This window comes from Homalodisca vitripennis, chromosome 3 (assembly GCF_021130785.1).
Source record: "Homalodisca vitripennis isolate AUS2020 chromosome 3, UT_GWSS_2.1, whole genome shotgun sequence".
Classification (NCBI taxonomy): Eukaryota; Metazoa; Arthropoda; class Insecta; order Hemiptera; family Cicadellidae; genus Homalodisca; species Homalodisca vitripennis.
This window is the reverse complement of record NC_060209.1, coordinates 65,250,242-65,272,313: the sequence shown is the minus strand read 5'-3', so window position 1 is coordinate 65,272,313 and position 22,072 is coordinate 65,250,242. Positions and strand designations below refer to the sequence as shown.

Sequence of the window (22,072 nt, the reverse complement as noted above, 5' to 3'; positions counted from 1 at the left end):
TAGTACCAGGGTACTGGATTCTGACATTTACAAAATTTTCTGTTTTAACGTAATGTTTAAACCAAATTTTAAATACATGACAATTTATGTCCACTAAGCTTTACATATAAATTGGCTGTAGTATAAGTTAATAAATTACTCCCACAATCAAATAATTGATATTCATGATTGTCTAAACTTCCAAAACCATAATATCAAACCAAATTATGAAATAGGTATTACAGTTTAGTTTAGTTATTTTTAAATGGAAAAAATTAATAACTAAATGATGAATAAAACTGTTTGTTATATGTGCAATGTAAGAAACAAAATGGTGTTGTAAAATTTTACTTACTTTTTACTATTTTGAAGGATAAACGTGTCTAACAGCTTTTGACTCAAATAACAAGTGTCGTTTACATTGTTATTGTACTAGCGCCATATAAATTGTATTAGTTTGCTTGAATTAAATGGGAACAATATTGTTACTCAATACTTTAAAAGAACTGGCGCAATAATTAATCGTAAATTAATAAATAACTATAGTTTAATTGTTTTCATATCCAATATCCTAGAAATGTTGAAAATTTTGTTTACTGATTCTATTGATATGGTGGCTGCTTATGTAGCCTATAAATTTTTCAGAAAACCGTACGTTTTTATATTTAACTTATATAGACTATAGTATAAAACTAACAAATATTTTTTTCACATAAATTGAAACACAATGTATGGACACTAAACATTTTTATAAGCTCTGTTATAGTTATACATATAATTTTAAATCTAGACTATAAACATATTTTTTCAACCAGAAGGTAGACATTTGCAGTCTTTTTAAATTTCATAAAAAAATCATTTATTTTCTTAAGAGGAAAATGGATTAAATTTTTTTATAACTTTTGTAATAGTTGTTACGGTTTATTCCCCATAAAAATTAATTATTATATTTAGCTACTAGTGGCTCGTAGTAGCAATTGCTCTGTTTTGCACCCTGTTTCTAAATAATTTTATGTAGAGTTTATAATATAATATATAAATAACATTTTAGCTAGACTGTTTATAAGTAAATTGTAATACGGGCTTCAGATTAAAGGAGGTAAACTTACTTCTTGTGAACCTATTTGTACTTAATTAATTAGTAAAGTTGTTATACACTGTATCCCGGGTACTTGATGGCCATTGTTGTTAATATTTTTAATAATGTTTCAATTAACTTCTTGTACAGCTGAAAAATTACCATTTAGTTTTGATATCTTATGAAATATCACATGTTTCTTACTGATTATTTATTTTTAAGTCTATATTAAATATAATATTTATATTTAAGACTTAGGTACTTATAAAAATTACCTGGGTTATACTGTTATACATTATGTTAATAAGTAATATACAATAAGTTAAATTTTAAGCCGTAGGTTGATTTATTTACCTAGTGCTTAAATTTGTTTATTAATGTATATGAATATATTATTGTTAATATAGTATGTTATTTTTAGACTCCATGACAAAAAAGCAACTACGGATTCACCTTTCACTCTCGGCAAGAAAACTTATGTTGAAAAAAGGGGGATGACCTGGACGCCTCAAAATAAACGACCAACAAAATTAAAAGACACTTTAAAAGAACTTGAAGTAAGTGATCACTTACAACAATAATGTAAATGACATAAAATCGAATAGACTATGTAAATAATTTAATAACACTCATTGTCGTCACTATCTGCTTATTTGATTTTAGTAAATAAGTGTTTTATAATATATAAATTTAAAAATCATCTTTTTACTTTAAATCTTTTTCTATTAGTACTTCTGAGTTATGTCTCTGTCTAAATGTATACATATAATAAAAAGAGCCAACTCTTTAATTTATAAGTTGTTTGTACAAATTTTATGTCACTAACTGTTTAATTCTTCCCTTTGATTATGAAACAGGGAGAAAACAAGAAAACAGTTTTATATGCAGTTTATGCTTAAAATTAATCAGTACATCCTTTGCAACAAAAACAAAAGTGTCTACATTATGTTCTAAAACCAGTTACTTGTGTGTTATAGTTTTCTTTAAAAAAATCATTAAAACTGTGTTATCGAAAATTTACACTCTAAAAAAGCTATGACAGCTGAGCCTCTCAGTTAGTAGTAATTCTTGCTGTCTGAAATTTTAAATCTCATTTACCTTTATAAAAGTGCAATTTCTACTGAAGATGGGTAACTATGTTTTTATTAAAAGTGAGTATTGGTTTTCCTTTCTAAAAACTGTGCCTTTAGTCATTAGTGGCTCACATATGTTGCTCATATCAGACATCTCATAGCATAACCTCAAGATGATAATATATAGGAAATATTGGTTTTTTTTTTGCTAATGTTACACATAAGTAATGAATGAACATTAGGTCTACTAGTTATACTACCTACATAGGTGAGCATTTTATTCGTTCTGTCAACAGAACAGCATTATTCAGGCAATCACACATTTGAAATTGATTAAATATAACACTAATTAACACAATATAATAGCTGTTAATACCATGTAAACAACACAGCTGATGACTTAAAATTGAATGATGTCGGGCGTGCCGCTTGTTCACAATAGTAATTATGCACAATGTATCTTGTGCATGACGATTGTTCACAATACTAGTGTTGCACTTCATATCTCATGCATGGGGGTTAAAGGGTTAAGGAATGGCCTTCCCAACAACACTGCCAGGTACATACTGACTATACTGATGGGGAATGTTAAGTTCTGCTCCATTTCATCTTCAGGTTATTGGTGTTCAAATTAGCCATTTATTGATGGCTCTATTGATATGTGGTATCCCGATAAGAGCAATGTTAAACTTAAATAACTTTTACAACCTAATTTTTAATCATAAACTATGGAAGATGTTGCAAATTACATTTATAACTAATACATATACAAGGGTTTATATCGATTTTTGAGGGCACAAATTAAAGTAAGGGAGGCGCAAAGGTCCTTTTAGGACTAAGTGCGGGGACAAAGTGTCCTCTTCCCTCAAAAGGGGGAAAAAAAAAAAAAAAAAAAAAAAAAAAGTTTATATATATAACTTTTATGCACTTCATCGTTAAAATATTCACAAAGTACAAAATGAAACCTTAAACTTTATAATAAAAAACTGAAAAGCTATTGGATGTGTGTTCATTATAACTTTAAAATGAGACATCTCCCATAAGTCTATGACCAGAATTAAGAGCGTAAGTTTGTGAATTTCAACATGGTTCTTATGGAGCAAAGCTCAGGACTATTTATCTACAGCGCTGGCTATTAAACTGGCTGTATGTCTGAGAGTATGACACTACTATCCCTATATCTTCTCAAGTGCTGGACAAAACAATAGATTTTCAGACAACCGTCTTAATTGATAAAATATAAAAATATAAAATTGTTAAAATAACAATAATTTATAAAATTTTTCTGTGTTTTACAAATTTTTTTGGAGTTGCAAATATTTTTCCAGGAGAACCTGGAAACATTGCGAGTGGTGTTCCACCAATGGAGAGACAGCTGCACACTTCAGCTCATGTTCAATTCTGGTCTGTTGGCCAACATAACAGTCAGTCCAAGCTCAGGAGATGTTTTGGAAATTGTCTTTGACAAGTTTATGGTGGGGAAGCTTCTATCGGAGTATGTTTCTGATGGTAAGTTATGTGACATTTCAAAATGAATGTTTAGAAAAGTAGAAACTTAATTATCTACATATTTAAGCAAGATATTGTCATACTTTAACAATCCGGATTCTGAGTATAATGCAAAACAGTTTCCTGTATTTCATATGTACAAAGGTCATGAATTACCATAATTTGTATGAAAAAAACTTAACAGACAGATACACAGACAAACTGACAGAAATGAAATTTTTACAGCCCCCACAAGTGGTAGTCTTCGATAAAGGTCAGCTGAAAATGTGGCACCATAATTTTGTTGTTGTATTGGTTGGAAAAAAGTTATACACTATTAATAAACAATAATATTTATTGTTTTATTGCATAGTTGATTCCATTGTACTCAAACTGTTGAACTCAATAATTGAACTTAAAAGGCCTTATCTATTCACACTCTTCTCACTGAAATATTCAGTCCACATCAATTATATGATTAGTAAACTATGTTATTGCAGGTTTTCTTTTCTTTGTTATTGTAGGCAATATTTATATATTTAATGTGTTAAACAGAATAACACACTGTATTTAAAAGTTTAGGACACTAAAACATCTAGTCTGATAATTTGACCACCCTATGTATGTAATGTAAGTATGAATTGTATACAGTGGAGTGTCCAAAGATGGCAAAGAACTACACAGCTTTTAGTTTTTATGTCTATCTGTGGGAGACAGACCATTGGTTTTATGAAGTGTAAGCTAATATTTGTTAGAGATGTAGCCTCGAAAAGTGTTTTATAAATATAATAACATAATATGAATAAACCTTTAACACTTTTTAAACTTTTATTTTTCTTACGATGTACATTTCGAAATCAGTGATTTCATCTCACTGATTTCGAAATGTACATCGTAAGAAAAATAAAAGTTTAAAAAGTGTTAAAGGTTTATTCATATTATGTTATTATACTAATATTTGTATACTTACAAACTAAATTTAGGTTGTGTTTAAATAAAAACAAATTGTTTCAGTGTGTATAACAAACACACATGCTTTCTGCTCATACAACGACAACCAAGTGACTCTTGTGCACTTCACCAAACCTGTAGTAAAGCATGGTACTCTACGCAAATGGAGTAGTCTGGATACCAAGCTAGTGGTGGTAGAGCTGGCAGGTCCTTCAGGGCGCAGGCTGGAGCGCAAGCTGTCTGTCAACAAGTCAGGTGACATGGTGAGTTTATTTCCAGTTTTTTTAAGGGATTATTTTACACACCAAGTTTAAAAATATGTATTAGGGTTTGTAAGATGTTGTAATATTGGTTATATTTGAGATTTTGTAATAGTTCTTCAAATAAGAGAGTATTTTTGACAAGCTAAAATCATAAATTTTTGTTTTTAAATATGATCCTTTATGAAGTGCCAAATATATCTGCATGTCGTCAGATTGTTTTGTTAATGTGAAAGCTTTGCAAAACAAGCCTTGCCATGTGGTCTCCAGTGATCAATACATAGATTTGGTACCATTTTGTTTAACCAGTGCCATACTTTATTATGTCAATGAGATGGTATACCATCGTCCTGCCAATTTTTTTTTATTCATTCATCTTCCTTTAATTAGAAAAAGAGCTATATTTTCTGTACATCCTGGTTAGAAATACCAATTTCAGTTACTTCACCAAAAAAAGAACTGCCCATAAACTTCACACCAGATTAGCACAAACAATACATCCGTGAGGAGTCTTTGCAACTGAATTAATTTGTTGAGATTTTCTGACATCCTGATTTATACAATATGATTGTTCACATTTTCATTCAGGTAACATGTTGATTCATTAATGATGTTGAAGTTCATTACCATGCAGCAATATTTTGGTTGCACAATCGGGGTCTGTACTAAGAGTGCTTTTAATTGGAAAATAGCAGAAACCGTGCATGTACAGTATATGCATTAGATGTACCCATAAAACTTCAAGTTTACTTAATATACTATTTAAATACAAGTATACGGTCAGAAATAAGTTTTCATGAAGGAAGTTAATATGGAATATATAGATGAAGCAGATGGATAATAAATTGTATCTTTTCGTCTGAATATAATTTTAGTAAAGTGTTTTATGGTTACACTATAATATAAAAAAACCTTTACTAAAAAAAGTTATTTATTAGTTTATTAATTACAATTTTTATTTATAAAAGTTAAGTTCAATTTCTTAAATGTCATATTCGGATAGAAAATTTGTATTTTTTTTTCTAATTAAAATTTCTTTCAATGTGTCCATGGTATAGTATAATTACAATAGTTTTATTTTTATAGGTTTTAATTTGGTGGCGTTGTACAAGAGATGAAGTATATCCCTGGAGCCCACAAGTAAAGGACCAGGACAGGGCAAACGTTCATGTATACAGTGTTAATGGGTATGTTCTTCCTGCACATGTTGGTGAAATTGAACATATTATTATTCTAACCACTACTTGTCAGTAACGTATCATACACTTAACTATGGTATGTCGATGTGCTGAGAACATATGGATTTGTATCTAGTGTTTGTTGATGAGTGTACTAAAATTTATGGTGATTAATTTCATCATTAAGCTATTAGAGCCTGTCAGTTACTTGGATAATATTGTAATGTTCTGGTGTAGTATTACTAACCAACGATTTTTAGTGATAAGCACAGCAATTGATAATGTGAAGCCATTATAGTTATTCATATATGGAAACATAAAACATTTATTGTATGTTTCATAATTACAATTTCTCAATCAGACAATTGGTATTCTTCAACTATTCCCACCCACATATTCAAAGTTTGTAGAAAAAGTCCAATTTTGGAAGGGATGTTCTGGAGATAGGTTGGAAAAAAATTTATTGTGATATTTATTTACCTTTTCTTTTTTTTTCTTATTGTAAGTTATTTTTTCAGTACTGAATCTTTGTTATGAGAGTTCTCGTTTTGGAGTTCATTAAGCTAAACTCCTATCATCAGAAATGAACAACACAGGGTTATATCACAGAATCTCTATTCTTTATTTACCGAACATTCTTTTTGCCTGTTTTCTTGAGTGTATGCAGTCCATATCACTTTTGTCAGTTTTACCAGTTATTTATAAACTGATTGTAAAAAAAGAAAATGCAAACTTTTATATTTTTAGGTTTAATTATGTTTCTTGTCATATTTTTACATTTATAATGGTTCTAGTAGAATTGTTAGTAAAATCAATCGCCCTCATGGTAGCACTTAGTGAACATTTCTGGATAACTTCACAGAAAATGAACGCTAGAGTTCAAAACTAGACATGTTCAAAATTTTGCATATACATGGTATAAATTAAGTCCTAATACGCATGGATATATTCCAAACCGATTGAGATATCGATGTAAAATCCTCATCATACTTACTAAAGTACTTTTTTGGGGGTAAAAATATTTCCCCCCTTTTTCAAAGGGGAGTAAAGTGGGGTCAATTTAAGTTTTCAAATTACAATCCTTATCTTGTGACATGTCATTTAAAAGGTACATTCAAAAGAAACAATGACAGGAACAAAATATCTCTACAATGATCCTAGTAAAAGTAATGGGCATGAACAACTCCTTAAATTTAAAGGAGTAAATTAAGTCCTGATACTCCTGGGTGTATTCCAAACGGATTGAGATATTAATGTACAACCTCATGTCACAAGATAAGGATTGCAATTTGAAAGTTTAATGTGACCCCCTCTACCCGCATTTGAAAAAGGGGGGAAACAACTTTATCATTCAAAAAGTCCAAAAAGGTATTTTAATAGGTATGGTTAAGATTTTAAATTGATATCTCAATCCATTTGGAATATATCAATGTGTATCAGGACTTAATTAACACCCTGTGTAGTGGTACAAACATGTCTCGGCTAAGTTCATTGGCCAGCTTGATTCAACATTTTATTTCAATGTGGTAACCGTTTATCTTTTAAAAATTTCACAATTCTGTTCTTTTATGAACCTAAAGAAAAACACTAAAACTATTCTGGAATGGATATAAGATACTAACCCTTTTTGTTATAAAAATGTTTTTATATAAAACGGTTTTTTTAGATATTGAATACGTATAAATCCCATGAGAATAAATTATTAATATTTCAATTGTCACAAAATATACCTACTTTTTCCAAATGTATACAAAACGTACCTAAAAGCTGGAAATGAAATAAATGAGGCTGATAAAACTAGGCTGCCAAGATATTTTAATCTATTCTGTTGTTTTTATTTCCACATATATAATATGGAACAAGAGATGAACAAAGTGTTTTAAATGTGTTCCAGAACTCAAACAGATCTGCTGTGCTACTACCGCACAGAGCACGATCCCCTGAGTGTGGCCTTCAGTCAAGTACAACCTAACCTGATACACTCAGTAGAACAAAAGGTCTCCAGAAAGGTAAACAAATTTAATTCACTGCTGCATTTCTGTTATGTAAAATTATCTGGTTAAATGTCATCTTGGAGTTCATCTAGCACTAATGTTTACTTTATCAATATGACTTTTATTCGGTTAAGGTGGTGGTACTGTTAGTTGTAAATAATGCTGTAAATATGCTCAAGGCTGTTGTTATTTCTTACTAGAATATCTTTTCCACTTCGTTACTTTGAAATCAGTTTTTGTTTTTATTGCTGAATAGAATATACGAGGTCGGTCCAAAAAGTATCCGACTGCCGACCAGTAGGCGGCCGCGGTGTAACAGACCGGCTCGAACCGGTTATTGGAGGGGAGGGGCGAGCCTACTCCTTCCCATATTAGGCATTGAATATGATCCGGTCACTCAGTGAGTCACAGCGCTCTGTTCCGTACAGTACTGCCGTGTGTGTGCGTCGCACTTCAATATGATTGAACGTGTTGAGCAGCGCATTTGCATTAAATTTTGCCAAAATCTTGGCCATTCAGCATCAGAGACGATTACTATGATACAGAAAGTTTATGGTGACGTGTCTAAGGGCGATACACAAATAAAAGAGTGGTTTAGGCGGTTTAAAAATGGCCACATATCAGTGGGGAGTAATGACCGATCTGGCAAGCCTTCAACGCTGAAAATGTTGAACGTGTTCGTGCAGCAATTAATGAAAACCGTCGATTGACTGTCCGAGAGCTGGAAGAAGATTTAGGAATACCAAAATCGTCAGTTTGTAACATTTTACACGAAGATTTAAAAATGAACAGTGTTTCGGCAAAATTTGTTCCTCGGCTGCTGACAGAAGACCAAAAGAACTGTCGACTTGAAATCGCACAGGACAAATCTGAATTTGATAAAAAGTGACCCAGGGCTATTTAAAAAAGTTATTACTGGTGATGAGTCATGGGTTTATGGCTACGACCCAGAAACAAAGGCTCAATCTTCAGAGTGAAAAACTCACGAAGAACAACGGCCGAAAAAAGCAAGACAAAGTCGAAGCAATGTCAAGACAATGCTGACAGTTTTTTTTACCAGGACGGCGTTGTTCATCACAAATATGCTTCAAGAGACCAGACAGTGAATAAAGAGTATTATCTTGAAGTCCTAAGGCGGCTACAAGATGCAGTGCGAAGGAAACAACCTGAACTGTGGACAAGCCGTGACTGGATCCTGCACCACAACAACGCGCCATCTCATTCCTCAAATCTTATTTAGGGTTTTTTGGTAAAACATGACATCAATCAACTACAATCTATTTCCGAAATTAACATTCCTTTGAAAGGAAAAAGATTTGACGATGTTGAACAAATAAAACAAAATGCGACGAGGGACCTGTCAGTCATTCCGCAAAATGAATTTAAGGAGTGTTTCTGGAAGTGGGAGGAGCGTTGGAATAAGGTAGTGGCTTGTGGAGGGGAGTACTTTGAAGGGGACCAGATTGCCATTGCCGCCGAGTAGTGTCAGTTCATGCCAGACGTAAAGGTCGGATACTTTTGGACACATCTCGTATACATGTGTGTAGCATTATGTGAAGATTTCGGTGCTTCAGTTTAGGATTTTGTAAAAACAAAAATATTAAAATTTTTGAAAAGCAGTAATAAATCTTGTTATAAATTGCTTACTAGGATAATGCCCTATGTCCTAATAGGTCGAAACAAAGTTAAGCTTCTATTCAGCTGCTGATCATTGTCAACTAAAGTGTTTAATGACTGTGCATTTGTAGTGAGTGAGAAGTATGTAGTATTAACTGTCCAGGGTGAAGTCACTGTGGAGAACTGTGTGTACGAGATCAGCAAGGCACGTCTACAGCGAACTGCTGTTACCTGCATCCCTCTCCAGACTCATGTTTGCTGTCTATCCTTCAGCCATGATGATGCTAAGCTACTGCTGGGCTGTATCGATGGCTCGTTGGTCTTGTTCGATCAAGCCAAGGGTGCCACACACCTCGTCAAGGCTGCATTTGTAAGTTCAGAAGGTGCATGAGGATAATACACACTAATGATATAATATTTAATACTTAAAATCTAGTTTCTGCATAATTTCCATACAGAAATTTATAAACAGTACATTAAAACAATTGTAAATTGTTGTTAGTAGCTGTTCTTATAATTAGAATGCTTAAACAAGTGTTTTATTAAACCATTATAGGGCATGACATAATGTGATTCATAGATTTTTTAAATTCTTTTTGTTTTTTTGGAAGTTGTGCATAAAATGGTATGAACTAAAATTTCTCACATTGTATCTGCTACAAACTAAAGAGTAACATTAAAATTGACCAAAGAACTATTGACTTTTAGATTATGTTTGTCTATTCTAATGTTTAATTACATCAGTAACGAGATAATATTTAAATCAATATTTTACTGTTTATTCCAGTATTTTTCACAACCAGTGAAACTCATATGTTACAAATGATATGTAACTAATTTAATGCTATTGTCCTCTTTAGCCAATTCTACATGTTAATCATTGTTTCTACTTTAAGTATTTTGTCAACAGATTCCAACATTGGTGTGTTGGCATCCTGACAACTGCCTAGTGATGGTTGCCAATGAGCGAAGTCAGTTGCAGTGCTTTGATACGTCTCTGGCCTGTGTCAAGATGCAACTGATAAGCGAAGACGTTACACCCTCCACCATACTAGACCTTGGCTCTTACTTCAGGTAGCTTAGCCATCTACTTGTTAATCTTTCATACACCCAATTAAACCTAATATCTCATGTGATCAAAAGCAACAGGAATCTTGCAATTCACATCTTGTATTATTTCTATTCGTGTGCTTTTTTAGTTTTATTGTTTGTAAACACAGTAAATGTATTTCTCAACAATCAGCAATTTTTATCTCCTTAAAATATGAAACAGAACATTTAATATAGCTTGGGAATAAATTGAAGTAATCATTAAATCTTTTAGAAGTCTTAAATATTGCTTCTGATGTCAGAGTTGATGAATAATTTGAAAGAAATCTATTAAGGTAATGAAGCTGAGCACCCGAGTAAATGAAAAATCAAAGACACATGAAAAGAATAAAAGAAATGGTTGTGAACAATCAAATTACAACCTTAGAAGTTACTAATGAAGTTGGTATGTAATTTGGCTCATTCCGTGACATTTGATGTAAACTTTGTATACTAAATTGGCCCAGTGCAATTATTATATGGAAGCACTTAAAGGAAATTTGTATATGAATTCACTGGATATAAATCCTCAAAACCAGCCCCAATTCAAAAGTTTAATATATATATATATTTAAAAAATGTGGCTTGTGGAAACAGTAATATTGTACTAACGACATTAACACTTAATTAAAAAATTGATCTTACAAACATCTCGGCCAAGTTCGTACACCATTTCGTTTAATTATAACTTCATCAAAACTCACAATTGTTTTATGAGTGTAGAGAAAAATGTTTTTAAATGTAGTTGCAATCCTACTTTTCTAATAAACCGTATTAATATTTCAGTTGTGATCACAAAATCTGCTTAATTCTTCTGCTTTAGTCAGGAAGATTTTATAAGCAATTAGTAAGCAATTAGTGCTTTAGTCAGATAGGTCAAATATAAGCAATTATCGTCCAATCGCCCTTGTGGCTGTTATATCTAAAATAATTGAAAGTATTATGAAAAAGCAAATTGTGAATTTTTTTGAGCATAACCACTTGTTTACACCTGCTCAGTACGGATTCAGGAATAACTTGACAACTGTTAAGGCAGTGGAAAATGTTGTATCTCATGTATTAGAAAGTTTTGAAAACAAGGAAGAAGCCTGTGCACTACTTTTAGACTTAAGTAAAGCATTCGATATGGTACCTCATAATGAACTTATAGAAAAGCTAAGTTACTATGGTGTTGAGCACAAGGAACTGTCTCTGTTCATTTCTTACCTGACTGATCGTTTGCAGTATGTGAGGGTGGGCGCAGACCTGTCTAGTCTTAAGCATGTTACTTGTGGAGTGCCTCAGGGCTCCGTCCTGGGCCCCTTCTTGTTTACTGTTTTTTGTAAATGACTTGCCTGCCTTTGTGCCTAACAAAACCATACTCTATGCAGACGACACAACTCTGTTAACATCAGGTAAAGATCGTAACCTGAATAATATAATTTTGAATTACATGAAAGAAAGATCCCACATATGGTTTCATGCAAACAAATTAAAGGTTAACCAAGAAAAAACAGAAAACATTGTATTTAGTTTAAGTAGTAGACCTAAAGGCTCTGAAAATAAATCTGTGAAACTTCTAGGAATTAATCTAGATTCTAGCCTTACTTGGGGTGTTCATACCAACTCACTCTGCTCTCGCCTTTCTAGAGTTATCTTTTGTTTAAAGAAACTCAAGTTATGTACAAGTCCTAGTATACTTATCAATGCCTACTTTTCACTTTTTCACTCTCACCTTTTGTATGGCACTATTCTTTGGGGCAACTCTGCTGGTGTAAAGGAAGTATTTAAATGTCAAAAAAAAGCTATTCGATGCCTTGTGAACATAAGTGAAACAGATTCTTGTAAACCTTTTTTTATAGAGCTAGGCATACTAACGCTGCCAAGTATTTACATTTTGCAAAGCCTGGTTTTTATCAAAGAAAATCTGACTTCGTTTAGCCTAAGAAACTCTGTACATTCTTATAATACCAGATCTGTAAACTTAATTGATGTGAAATATACTAGGCTGAGCAAATCCCAACATTTTAATTAGTTATAAGAAATGTGACAATTGATGTGGCCTAACTCATACCAGCTCTGACATTGTTAATACTTTTAAGTGGGACAACAATAAAGATTCTTGATTTCTTGATTTCTTGAAGATTACTTTCTGATGTCTTGAAATATACATTTCTGATGTTTGTTCCTATATTGCTGAGTTTCATACAAAAACAGCTCTGAATGGAAGTTGCTCAGGAGTCACTAAATGAATTCATCAACAATTCAGAACTACTGAAACATGTCATAACAGGTGATGAATCATGGATTTACAGATATGATGTTGAAACTAAGATTCAACAATCCCAGTGGAATTATTGTGGATTGCCAAGACTGAAAAAAGTACAAGTGCGGTTGTATGTGAAGGTCGTCCGATTGAGTCCTTCAATTTTGCAATACCTGCACACACTTCATTGTTAACGAGTTTTGGGTAGACTGAAACTGTAATGCTTTAACCTCCGTATTTGTCAGACCTGGTGCTATTGTGACGTCTGTTCAAAATAACCAAGAGAACCATGAAAGGCTGAAGACCTTACTGAAAAATGAGATCCTAAAAGTGCCTTGGGAATATTGGAGAATGTGTTGGCACAAGTGTTTAATATCTAATTGGGACTAGTTTGAAAAGGGTTAGCATTAATTTAGATAAATGAAAAAAGCACATATACCCGTGCTGTGATACCCGACATGCCTGTTACAATGCTCTGGTATGATTTGTTAATTATAACCTAGATTGTTGTTATGTGTTAGGTTATTGACCTGAGGAAGAGATCAGATTGCAAATCTCAAAATGTAGTGTTACCGATTTTGATACTGTGTCACTGAACAATGGAAAGTGTCTGGAAAAAATCTGTTTCCTTTACTTACATTTTATTTTATGAAGCAACATTTAAAGTAATTATTCATAAAAGAAACAGTATAATAATCTATGTATTTCATACAGTCTAAGAAATATTTGCCAAATAATCAATACATCCAATAGAGTATTGTTTCCAGTTTACCAGGTTTGAAAAAGAGATATATGGAACAGTTACATTAATCAATATTGTTACTTTTCTTATGCTACATTTAGTACTTTTATCTTTATAATTATTGTCTTAACTGGTTCATAACATACAAATTAGTAACTTGAAATGTTACATTTTAACTTTGCGAGTGATTATTCATGTACAATAAGAAAGATTATCATTATTATATCATGCAAAAATGTTGAAAGGCATTTTAAAAATATATTTTTTGTCTTAAAATATGTTGGTGACATTTCAATGTTTCCCGTTTCAGGCAGCAGCCAACACTACTCCAAATAGGATGGAGTAGAAAGTCAGACTCTACACTTGCCTCTGGCTATGCCCAAACAGATGCTTTCCTCTTGCTCCTGTTTGAGAGGTTGGTTTCCACTGAACTTAAAATTAGTATTGCCTATGTAAAACATACTGTGTTATTTTAAAGTATTTAATTAGTTTTTTAGCCAGAAAGTTGAAATTGTTAAGACAAAGAGACACCATGCAGAGTGCTTTATTCGTGATCATGGAGAACAGAATGGTGAATTAAATGGAATAGAGTACAGTTGTTATATTTTAGAATAAAATATACTCATTTTCATTGGTCTCTGAGAACACAGGCTTGTTTACAGAACTCCTCTAGACTATAGACCAGATCATCCAACTACCAGGTTCCCTGCAAATTCCTGGTATTAGTGGCTTTTTGATCCATTACAGAATATAAATAAAATAGGAGGGACAACCACAGTTGTTTGTTCCTGTAAAATTTAAATAAATATTCTCTTAGCCACCATGTTATCACCCCTTTAATATTTATTTTGTATTTATTAAAAAAAATATAATTTTAGGACATAGCATAATACAATAACTGCTGTGTAGACATGCTAACACATTTTAGTTGGAACATTTTTACCGCTTTATGCATGTTGACTTCCAGATAAGCTTACATTCAGCTGTTAACAGTTGGTTTGTGCTGGTTTGGTGGATAGCTGGAACACTGTATTTAAGCATGCACACTGTTGGTCAAATAAAGCACAACAAAGTTGCATAAAGTAAACATAACAGAAGATGTCAAAGCAACATTGCAAATTTAATGTTCCTATAATTACGAGGGACATTTTAAAAAGTAAGGGCCGTTTAACTCTATAGTCCTGCAGTTCGTGTGATTGCTGCAACAAGCATTTACACCGTCTCCTGGCATTCCTTGCGACCACACATGTATCGGTTGCTATTCTGTACATAGCACTGTGCTTATTTAACATCTAACAATCTTATTATGTAATCATAATAAAAATTTGTGAGGCCAGATAGCTTACAATAATCATTATTTACCGGAAATTCATGACCCTCGTTGATGGAATGGTGACAAACATCCTCTCATGTCAAGATCAAACAAATGATACAGATGTTTGGAATAATCATGGTGTTGTACCATAATAACAAACCACCATGGTACCATGTACCATGGTGTTGTGGTGGTGTTAATTCATGCCACGAGGAACAATATAGTCATTGCAGGAGCATACTGCGCAACCACGATCAATGATCCGCTGAGCAATGAAAAACAAAACGCAGGATCACTGATAATTCACAGGTGGTGGTTGATTCAATAACCTTAAACATGTTAAAAATGCACAGTGATACTTATATGTTAGCTACAGAGCTGCAACTGACAAATGTGTGTTCGCTAGGAATGACGGGAGATGGTGTGTATGTTGCGGAAACCACATAAATGAAGGAACTATAGAGAGATACGATCCTTACTTTAAAAACGTCCTTCTTATTAACCCTTTTAACCCCAGCCATTTTTCCATGGACTTGCCAGAAAGCCCATGGCGATAAGGGTCCGTAGTGCAGAATTGAGGAAAAATACATCTAGTTTTCTTATTTTTGAAGATAACTTTTAGGTTTTTGTTTTAAATTGTTCACAAATAAGTGTACTCTTAGATGTAATAGTTAAAAAGTACTTTTACAGAATGATTTGTTTTTTTTAGCGTATTTATACATAAAAAAAATTTTAATTTTTTAAATTTTTTATAGTTTGGACATACTTAAAAGGGTAGAAAAAAAAATTGTAGCCCCTGAAAAATGAAGCAATTTTGTTGTACACATATTTCTTACTACACAAACAAAATTTGAAGAACTTTCCTTGATAAATGCAGGAGATATATCCAATTAATTGTATTGCTGCATAAGCACTTCTTCATATATTTCCACATACACGTCAGTAGAAGTATACAGATATGTCTTGTTACTTGTACACAAAATTCCCTTCTGGCAGGAACATCTTCAAAAAAAATTGTAGAGAGCCCTAAGAAATTTAACTAGATTCCACTTAGCCCCTGATTTGAACACATTTTTGAGGATGTGCAAACCACAGGTGCCTATAAATAAAAAGTATAGGATCATCATCATTATTCTCAGTCTGAAGTTCCTACTCCAGATCTTTCACAGACTTTAAATTTACATTAAGTTTATCGATAGACAATGAGAAATGTTTTTTTTTACATTTATGTGCTTTGATTGACTTCTGAATTTTAAAATCAAATTGCTCCCAGTGCTTTTAGTCAAAGAAGTAGAGGTAAAATATCTTGTGGTCACTTCATGACTTACAGGATCCCAATACCTTAGTGCAATACCCATTTACTATTCTGGCTAACTTTATTCATGCTTTCGTCCAATATAGAAACAAAGGCAGATGATTCCTGGACTTCCTTGTCCAGTAGGTCTCGAAAATACTCAACAATACCAAAGTTCACCAAATAACCAATTTTAATACGCTCAAGTGAAATTTTTCCTGCGATTTGACTATCCATAAATTGACTCAAACACTTTGGATGCAACTCCTGATAGCAGGAAAACCAGCCTAAAACAGCTACCACAAAATTTTCCAGGACCAACTTTTGAATTTCAATGACTTTCCATGACCTACTTTATTTCCATGACTTTCCAGGAATTCCAGAAGCGTGGCCACACCTATGTATATTGCGATAGAGTTAAATAATTACAGAGTTTTGGAGTTAGACTTGCATCATAACTGAAGTAATGTTAAATCCAATTTACTTCACACTGATCTCCCCACAAATCACTTCAATTTCAAAATCGATAATTAATTATGAGAGTTTACAGCCTTATATATGGCATTTATCTTAGTCAGTTGAAATATTTAAGAAACTTATTCTAGAAATCAAAATAAAACATTGTCTTCTTCAAAGCCTTTGTCCACCAAATCACCGGAATCATGTTCATGACCAAATTCAGCCACAGAGATCATTGTAAAATATTCATATTTAATATGTTTATTATGTAATTGTTGAAATTAGTAACTATGGTTATTACACATTCAGCAAAATATCATTCTAAATTCCAAGTTAGTGTGACCTATACATAAAATCTGAAGTATTAGTAAAACATTCACTGGAGGAAAAAACTACAGTCCACAAGAAATATACTACACCTATAAATGTTCCATCCGGGTCTGAGATATTTGTTCAATATTTTGAATATTCTGAAATCGGCTAAGCTGAAACGAACACTTTAAATGTCAGTGAGCGGCTGGGACATCAACCCATGCAGCAAAAATTCTCCGTTGATTAAGAAGATTTTTAACGGACACCAACACTAAATGTCAGTGAGCAGCCGGGACATCAACCCATGCAGCAAAAATTCTCCGTTGATTAAGAAGATTTTAACTGACACCAACACTAAATGTCAGTGAGCAGCCGGGACATCAACCCATGCAGCAAAAATTCTCCGTTGATAAAGAAGATTTTAACTGACACCAACACTAAATGTCAGTGAGCAGCCGGGACATCAACCCATGCAGCAAAAATTCTCCGTTGATTAAGAAGATTTTAACTGACACAAACACTAAATGTCAGTGAGCAGCCGGGACATCAACCCATGCAGCAAAAATTCTCCGTTGATTAAGAAGATTTTAACTGACACCAACACTAAATGTCAGTGAGTCGGCTGGGACATCAACCCATGCAGCGAAAATTCTCCGTTGATTAAGAAGATTTTAACTGACACCAACACTAAATGTCAGTGAGCAGCCGGGGACATCAACACATGCAGCAAAAATTCTCCGTTGATTAAGAAGATTTTAACTGACACCAACACTAAATGTCAGTGAGCAGCCGGGACATCAACCCATGCAGCAAAAATTCTCCGTTGATTAAGAAGATTTTAACGGACACCAACACTAAATGTCAGTGAGCAGCCGGGACATCAACCCATGCAGCAAAAAATTCTCCGTTGATTAAGAAGAGTTTTAACTGACACAAACACTAAATGTCAGTGAGCAGCCGGAACATCAACCCATGCAGCAAAAATTCTCTGTTGATTAAGAAGATTTTAACACATTGAATGCGGCTGGCACCGCAACGGTGCCGCGCTTCGGGTGTCCCTCGGGTGCGTTCGGCACCGGACGGTGTCACGCCCACCTTCTAGATTTCACAACGTCAGTGCTGTTTCAGCTTCTGCGTGAGGAAGGTATATTTCGCGCCGCGTGTAAGAGTACCCTTGTTTGTTGTTCCATGTGGTTCGGGTTGAGTTCATCGGCTAATCTGTGTGTTTGGTGTATTGGTTATAGTTGTAGGGGCTGTGAACTTCGTTGTGAACAATGGATGGTTCCTAGTTCTAGCCAAATAAGACACTAATTTGAGTGAGAGTGATGTGGAAAGTAGTTTCTGACGATTCTGTGGCGTCTGCCGGCCCGGAGAGTGACATTGACCAAGCCCAGCTTGACGCGCCGCCTATTGTCAATGTGGTGGCGCCTGTGGACATCGAGGATGAGGACACGGATGACCAGGAAGCTGATCAAGTGATTTCTGACCCAATATGGTCACTTCGTACTGCAGGTATGCGAAGAATTCCCTTCACAAAAGAAAACAAATTGCTTGTACCTGCCCCCGGAACAAACGATCCTATCGATTGGTTTTTTTTAACTACTTGATGATACCTTGTTGGAAAAAATTGTGTCTGCCACTAACAAAAATGCCTGGGAAATATTATTTTCCCCTAACCTCAAAATAAAAATCAAGAATAAATAATTGGCAGGAACTGACAGTGGCTGAACTGAAAAAATTTTTCGGGCTAATCTTTCACATGGGAACTGTAAAAATCAATCGTCTAAACGATTAACTGGAAAACTGATCGTATGTTTTAATTTTGGATTCGTGAGATCCCAAATGAGCAGAGACAGATTTCTCCTGATCCTAAGATGTTTAAATTTTTATGAAAGTGACGAAGAGACTGTACCTGATGATCGCCTCTACAAAGTCAGGCTTTTGATTGACTATTTCAATCAAAAGATGAAAACCATCTACTACCCAAGTCGAGAGTTGTCGATTGATGAAGGAATGGTGCTATGGAGAGGACGTCTGCACTTTCGACAATACATTCAAGGAAAGCGCCATAAATATGGTTATCAAGATTTACTCGTTATGTGAACCGGATGGACTTTGTGTAAGTTTCACTGTGTATTCTGGGAAGGGAGGTGAACTTGGAGGAAAAGGTCATGCTAGCAAAGTAGTCAAGTATTTGATGAGGGGAATGCTTGGGGTGGGCCATTCATTGTAATATGGATAATTATATATATCAGTTACCCCCTTGCAACCGAGTTTACTGATTGAGAAAACCTACTGCACCGGCACAATGCGCTCAGACACCGAAAGCATGTTCCGCTAGATCTCAAGACAGCTCGTCTTGCCAGAGGAGAAAAGGCAGAACGGTACGCCAATTGGTGTTTTGATAGCAAAATGGTGCGACAAGCGTCAGGTGTTGTACCTATCCACCAGAGTTTGAGAATGATTGGGGCAATCTCAATGAATAGGTATAACCAACCTCGCCAAAAGCCTCTGCCCATAATACAGTACAACGCCCATATGAAGGGTGTGGACCGAAATGATCAGCTTATGAGCTATTATGCCTTCGAACACAAATCAATTCGCTGGTACAAAAAGATCTTCGTCCATTTCCTTCAGACGTTGTTGGTGAACTCCTTCAACACTTTATTTAACAAACCAACCCAAGGAAAAGATCGCTGTACCACTTTAGATTGTCCATCATCAACATGCTTTTTGCCTGCAGCAAACGCAATCACACCTCCACTCCGGCCTAGACAACAAACAACTGTCAGACACGTATTGTCAAAAATGGACACACCTGACAACACAGGAGAAAGGATGAAGAGAAAACGATGCAGAGAATGCTCAAAGACAAAGAAAAGAACCATGACCCTTTTCTTTTGTGCCCAGTGCCCTGGCGAACCTGGCCTATGTGCACTGAGATGCTTCGACAAGTATCATGAGTAGGAAAGAAAATGAGGCAGGAAAAAGTGGAAATATTGTAAATATTGTATATAATTGTGTGTATGACGGTTACAAATGAATGAATACTGTAAACAATTTGAACAGTGAAAAGTGTTGTGCGTGGAAAAGTGACGGACGCCGACTGACACCGTCGGGTGTCCAATGGCATCTGACCTGCCGAGTGCGGCCGGCACCTTCCGTGTGCCGCTACTATATTGTTGCTGTATATATGTATATATGGACATATACACATCATTGATGGTGCATATGAAGTCTCCACATAATAATGGTAAGTAAAACCTAAAAAAAAAAATATTTTCAGCATGGGCTTGTATTTTACGTATTTTCTGGCAGCAGTGAATGTGTTAACTGACACCAACACTAAAATGTCAGTGAGGCGGCTGGGACATCAACCCATGCAGCGAAAATTCTCCGTTGATTAAGAAGATTTTAACTGACACAAACACTAAATGTCAGTGAGCAGCCGGGACATCAACCCATGCAGCAAAAATTCTCCGTTGATTAAGAAGATTTTAACTGACACCAACACTAAATGTCAGTGAGCAGCCGGGACATCAACCCATGCAGCAAAAATTCTCTGTTGATAAAGAAGATTTTAACTGACACCAACACTAAATGTCAGTGAGCAGCCGGGACATCAACCCATGCAGCAAAAATTCTCCGTTGATAATGAAGATTTTAACTGACACCAACACTCTAAATGTCTGTGAGCGGCTAGGACGTCAACCCATGCAGCTGAAATTGTCCTTTGATAAAGAAGATTTTAAACTCACCCTCTAAATCTGTCATCAGGCCCGGACTTCAATGAAAGCACCAGAACTCATATCAATAACATATTACTTGCACGACAAACTATGTTTTCCCCAGTGTAAACTTTTCACTAACCCCCTAAAATTTTGGTAATTTACTGTTTATAACTAATTCTTAAATTCTGTAATAGCTTAGTGGACTCAAGTATTGCCTGTACTTGGGGGGTGGCGGAGGGTAGCTCGCAAATAAAAATGTTGATAATATTTCTTGTTTTTATTTACAACACTAGTATGAAACTAAAAATGAAATATCTGAGTTTAATGAACCAAAAATTTAAAAAAATTAAATATTACTATAATTAGTGTATTCAAAAGTACGTGAAACTAATATTTTTTTACATTCTTGCTGTCTGAATATTGCCAATGGATACGTGACAGTTTGTTGAATCGTGTAAATATAACACATATACCTTCAAAACCCTTTAATACTTTCTGGAGTAAATATATATATAATATATATATATATATATATATATATATATATATATATCTATATCGTCAGTAGAAGTATACAGATATGTATACTTGTTTTTGCACTTTTGAAATAATAACAATTGTAAAATAACACAAACTAATTGTAATGGTTTGTAAGACTAAAACTTGTTTAATTTTTCAAAAAAGTAAATAAAATAATATTTACAATATATACATTTTATATAAACAACTCAATTCATTGTCTTCAAAAATAGCACAATCACCACTAATAATAGGGTACTTTGGGATTATACCGACCACACCAGTATGAAGAACACAAAAATATAAATTTATAGAAACAAACATGATAGAACGAAAAAAACAACTCTTTAATTACAAAATTACAAGCATTTCCAGGCATTGTGATTGGTATTGTTGTCGCTGTTATCTTATCTTTCTCGAGAATCCCGATTACGACAGGCCACGCGGCATCACGTGATTTTCACGGTACATAATTGCCTTTCCATTACAATTCAATTTATATTTCTGATCAGATCCTCTAGAATTTGATATTTTACTGATATGTACTATCTCGAGGGATGTTTTTCTTTCGTTGAGATCAGCGCGAAGGCATGGCACTCGCATTTGGGTGGCGGAGTGTGATCAAGAATAAAAACAAGTTTTGAGTGTTTTTTCAATAAAGAGTTTAGTTTTAGTTTGATCATGTTTGTTTTTATTGAATTTTTGTGTTTGGAGAAATGTAGAGGTAAAACACGGAAGTACAACAAAG

The 22,072-nt window shown here is 34.0% G+C and overlaps 1 protein-coding gene across 2 annotated transcripts in view; it reads left to right on the top strand.

Moving 5' to 3' along the window:
- LOC124356995 (WD repeat-containing and planar cell polarity effector protein fritz) overlaps window positions 1–22,072 on the top strand; it is a 35,360-nt gene that overhangs the window by 2,564 nt on the left and 10,724 nt on the right. For both annotated transcript variants that reach the window (XM_046808353.1, XM_046808352.1), the window contains exons 2-9: window positions 1,479–1,614; window positions 3,459–3,639; window positions 4,633–4,832; window positions 5,916–6,016; window positions 7,902–8,016; window positions 9,782–9,988; window positions 10,529–10,692; window positions 14,005–14,109. In XM_046808353.1, coding sequence (XP_046664309.1) covers window positions 1,479–1,614; window positions 3,459–3,639; window positions 4,633–4,832; window positions 5,916–6,016; window positions 7,902–8,016; window positions 9,782–9,988; window positions 10,529–10,692; window positions 14,005–14,109 — 1,209 coding nt within the window. The remainder of the gene's footprint in view (window positions 1–1,478; window positions 1,615–3,458; window positions 3,640–4,632; window positions 4,833–5,915; window positions 6,017–7,901; window positions 8,017–9,781; window positions 9,989–10,528; window positions 10,693–14,004; window positions 14,110–22,072) is intronic.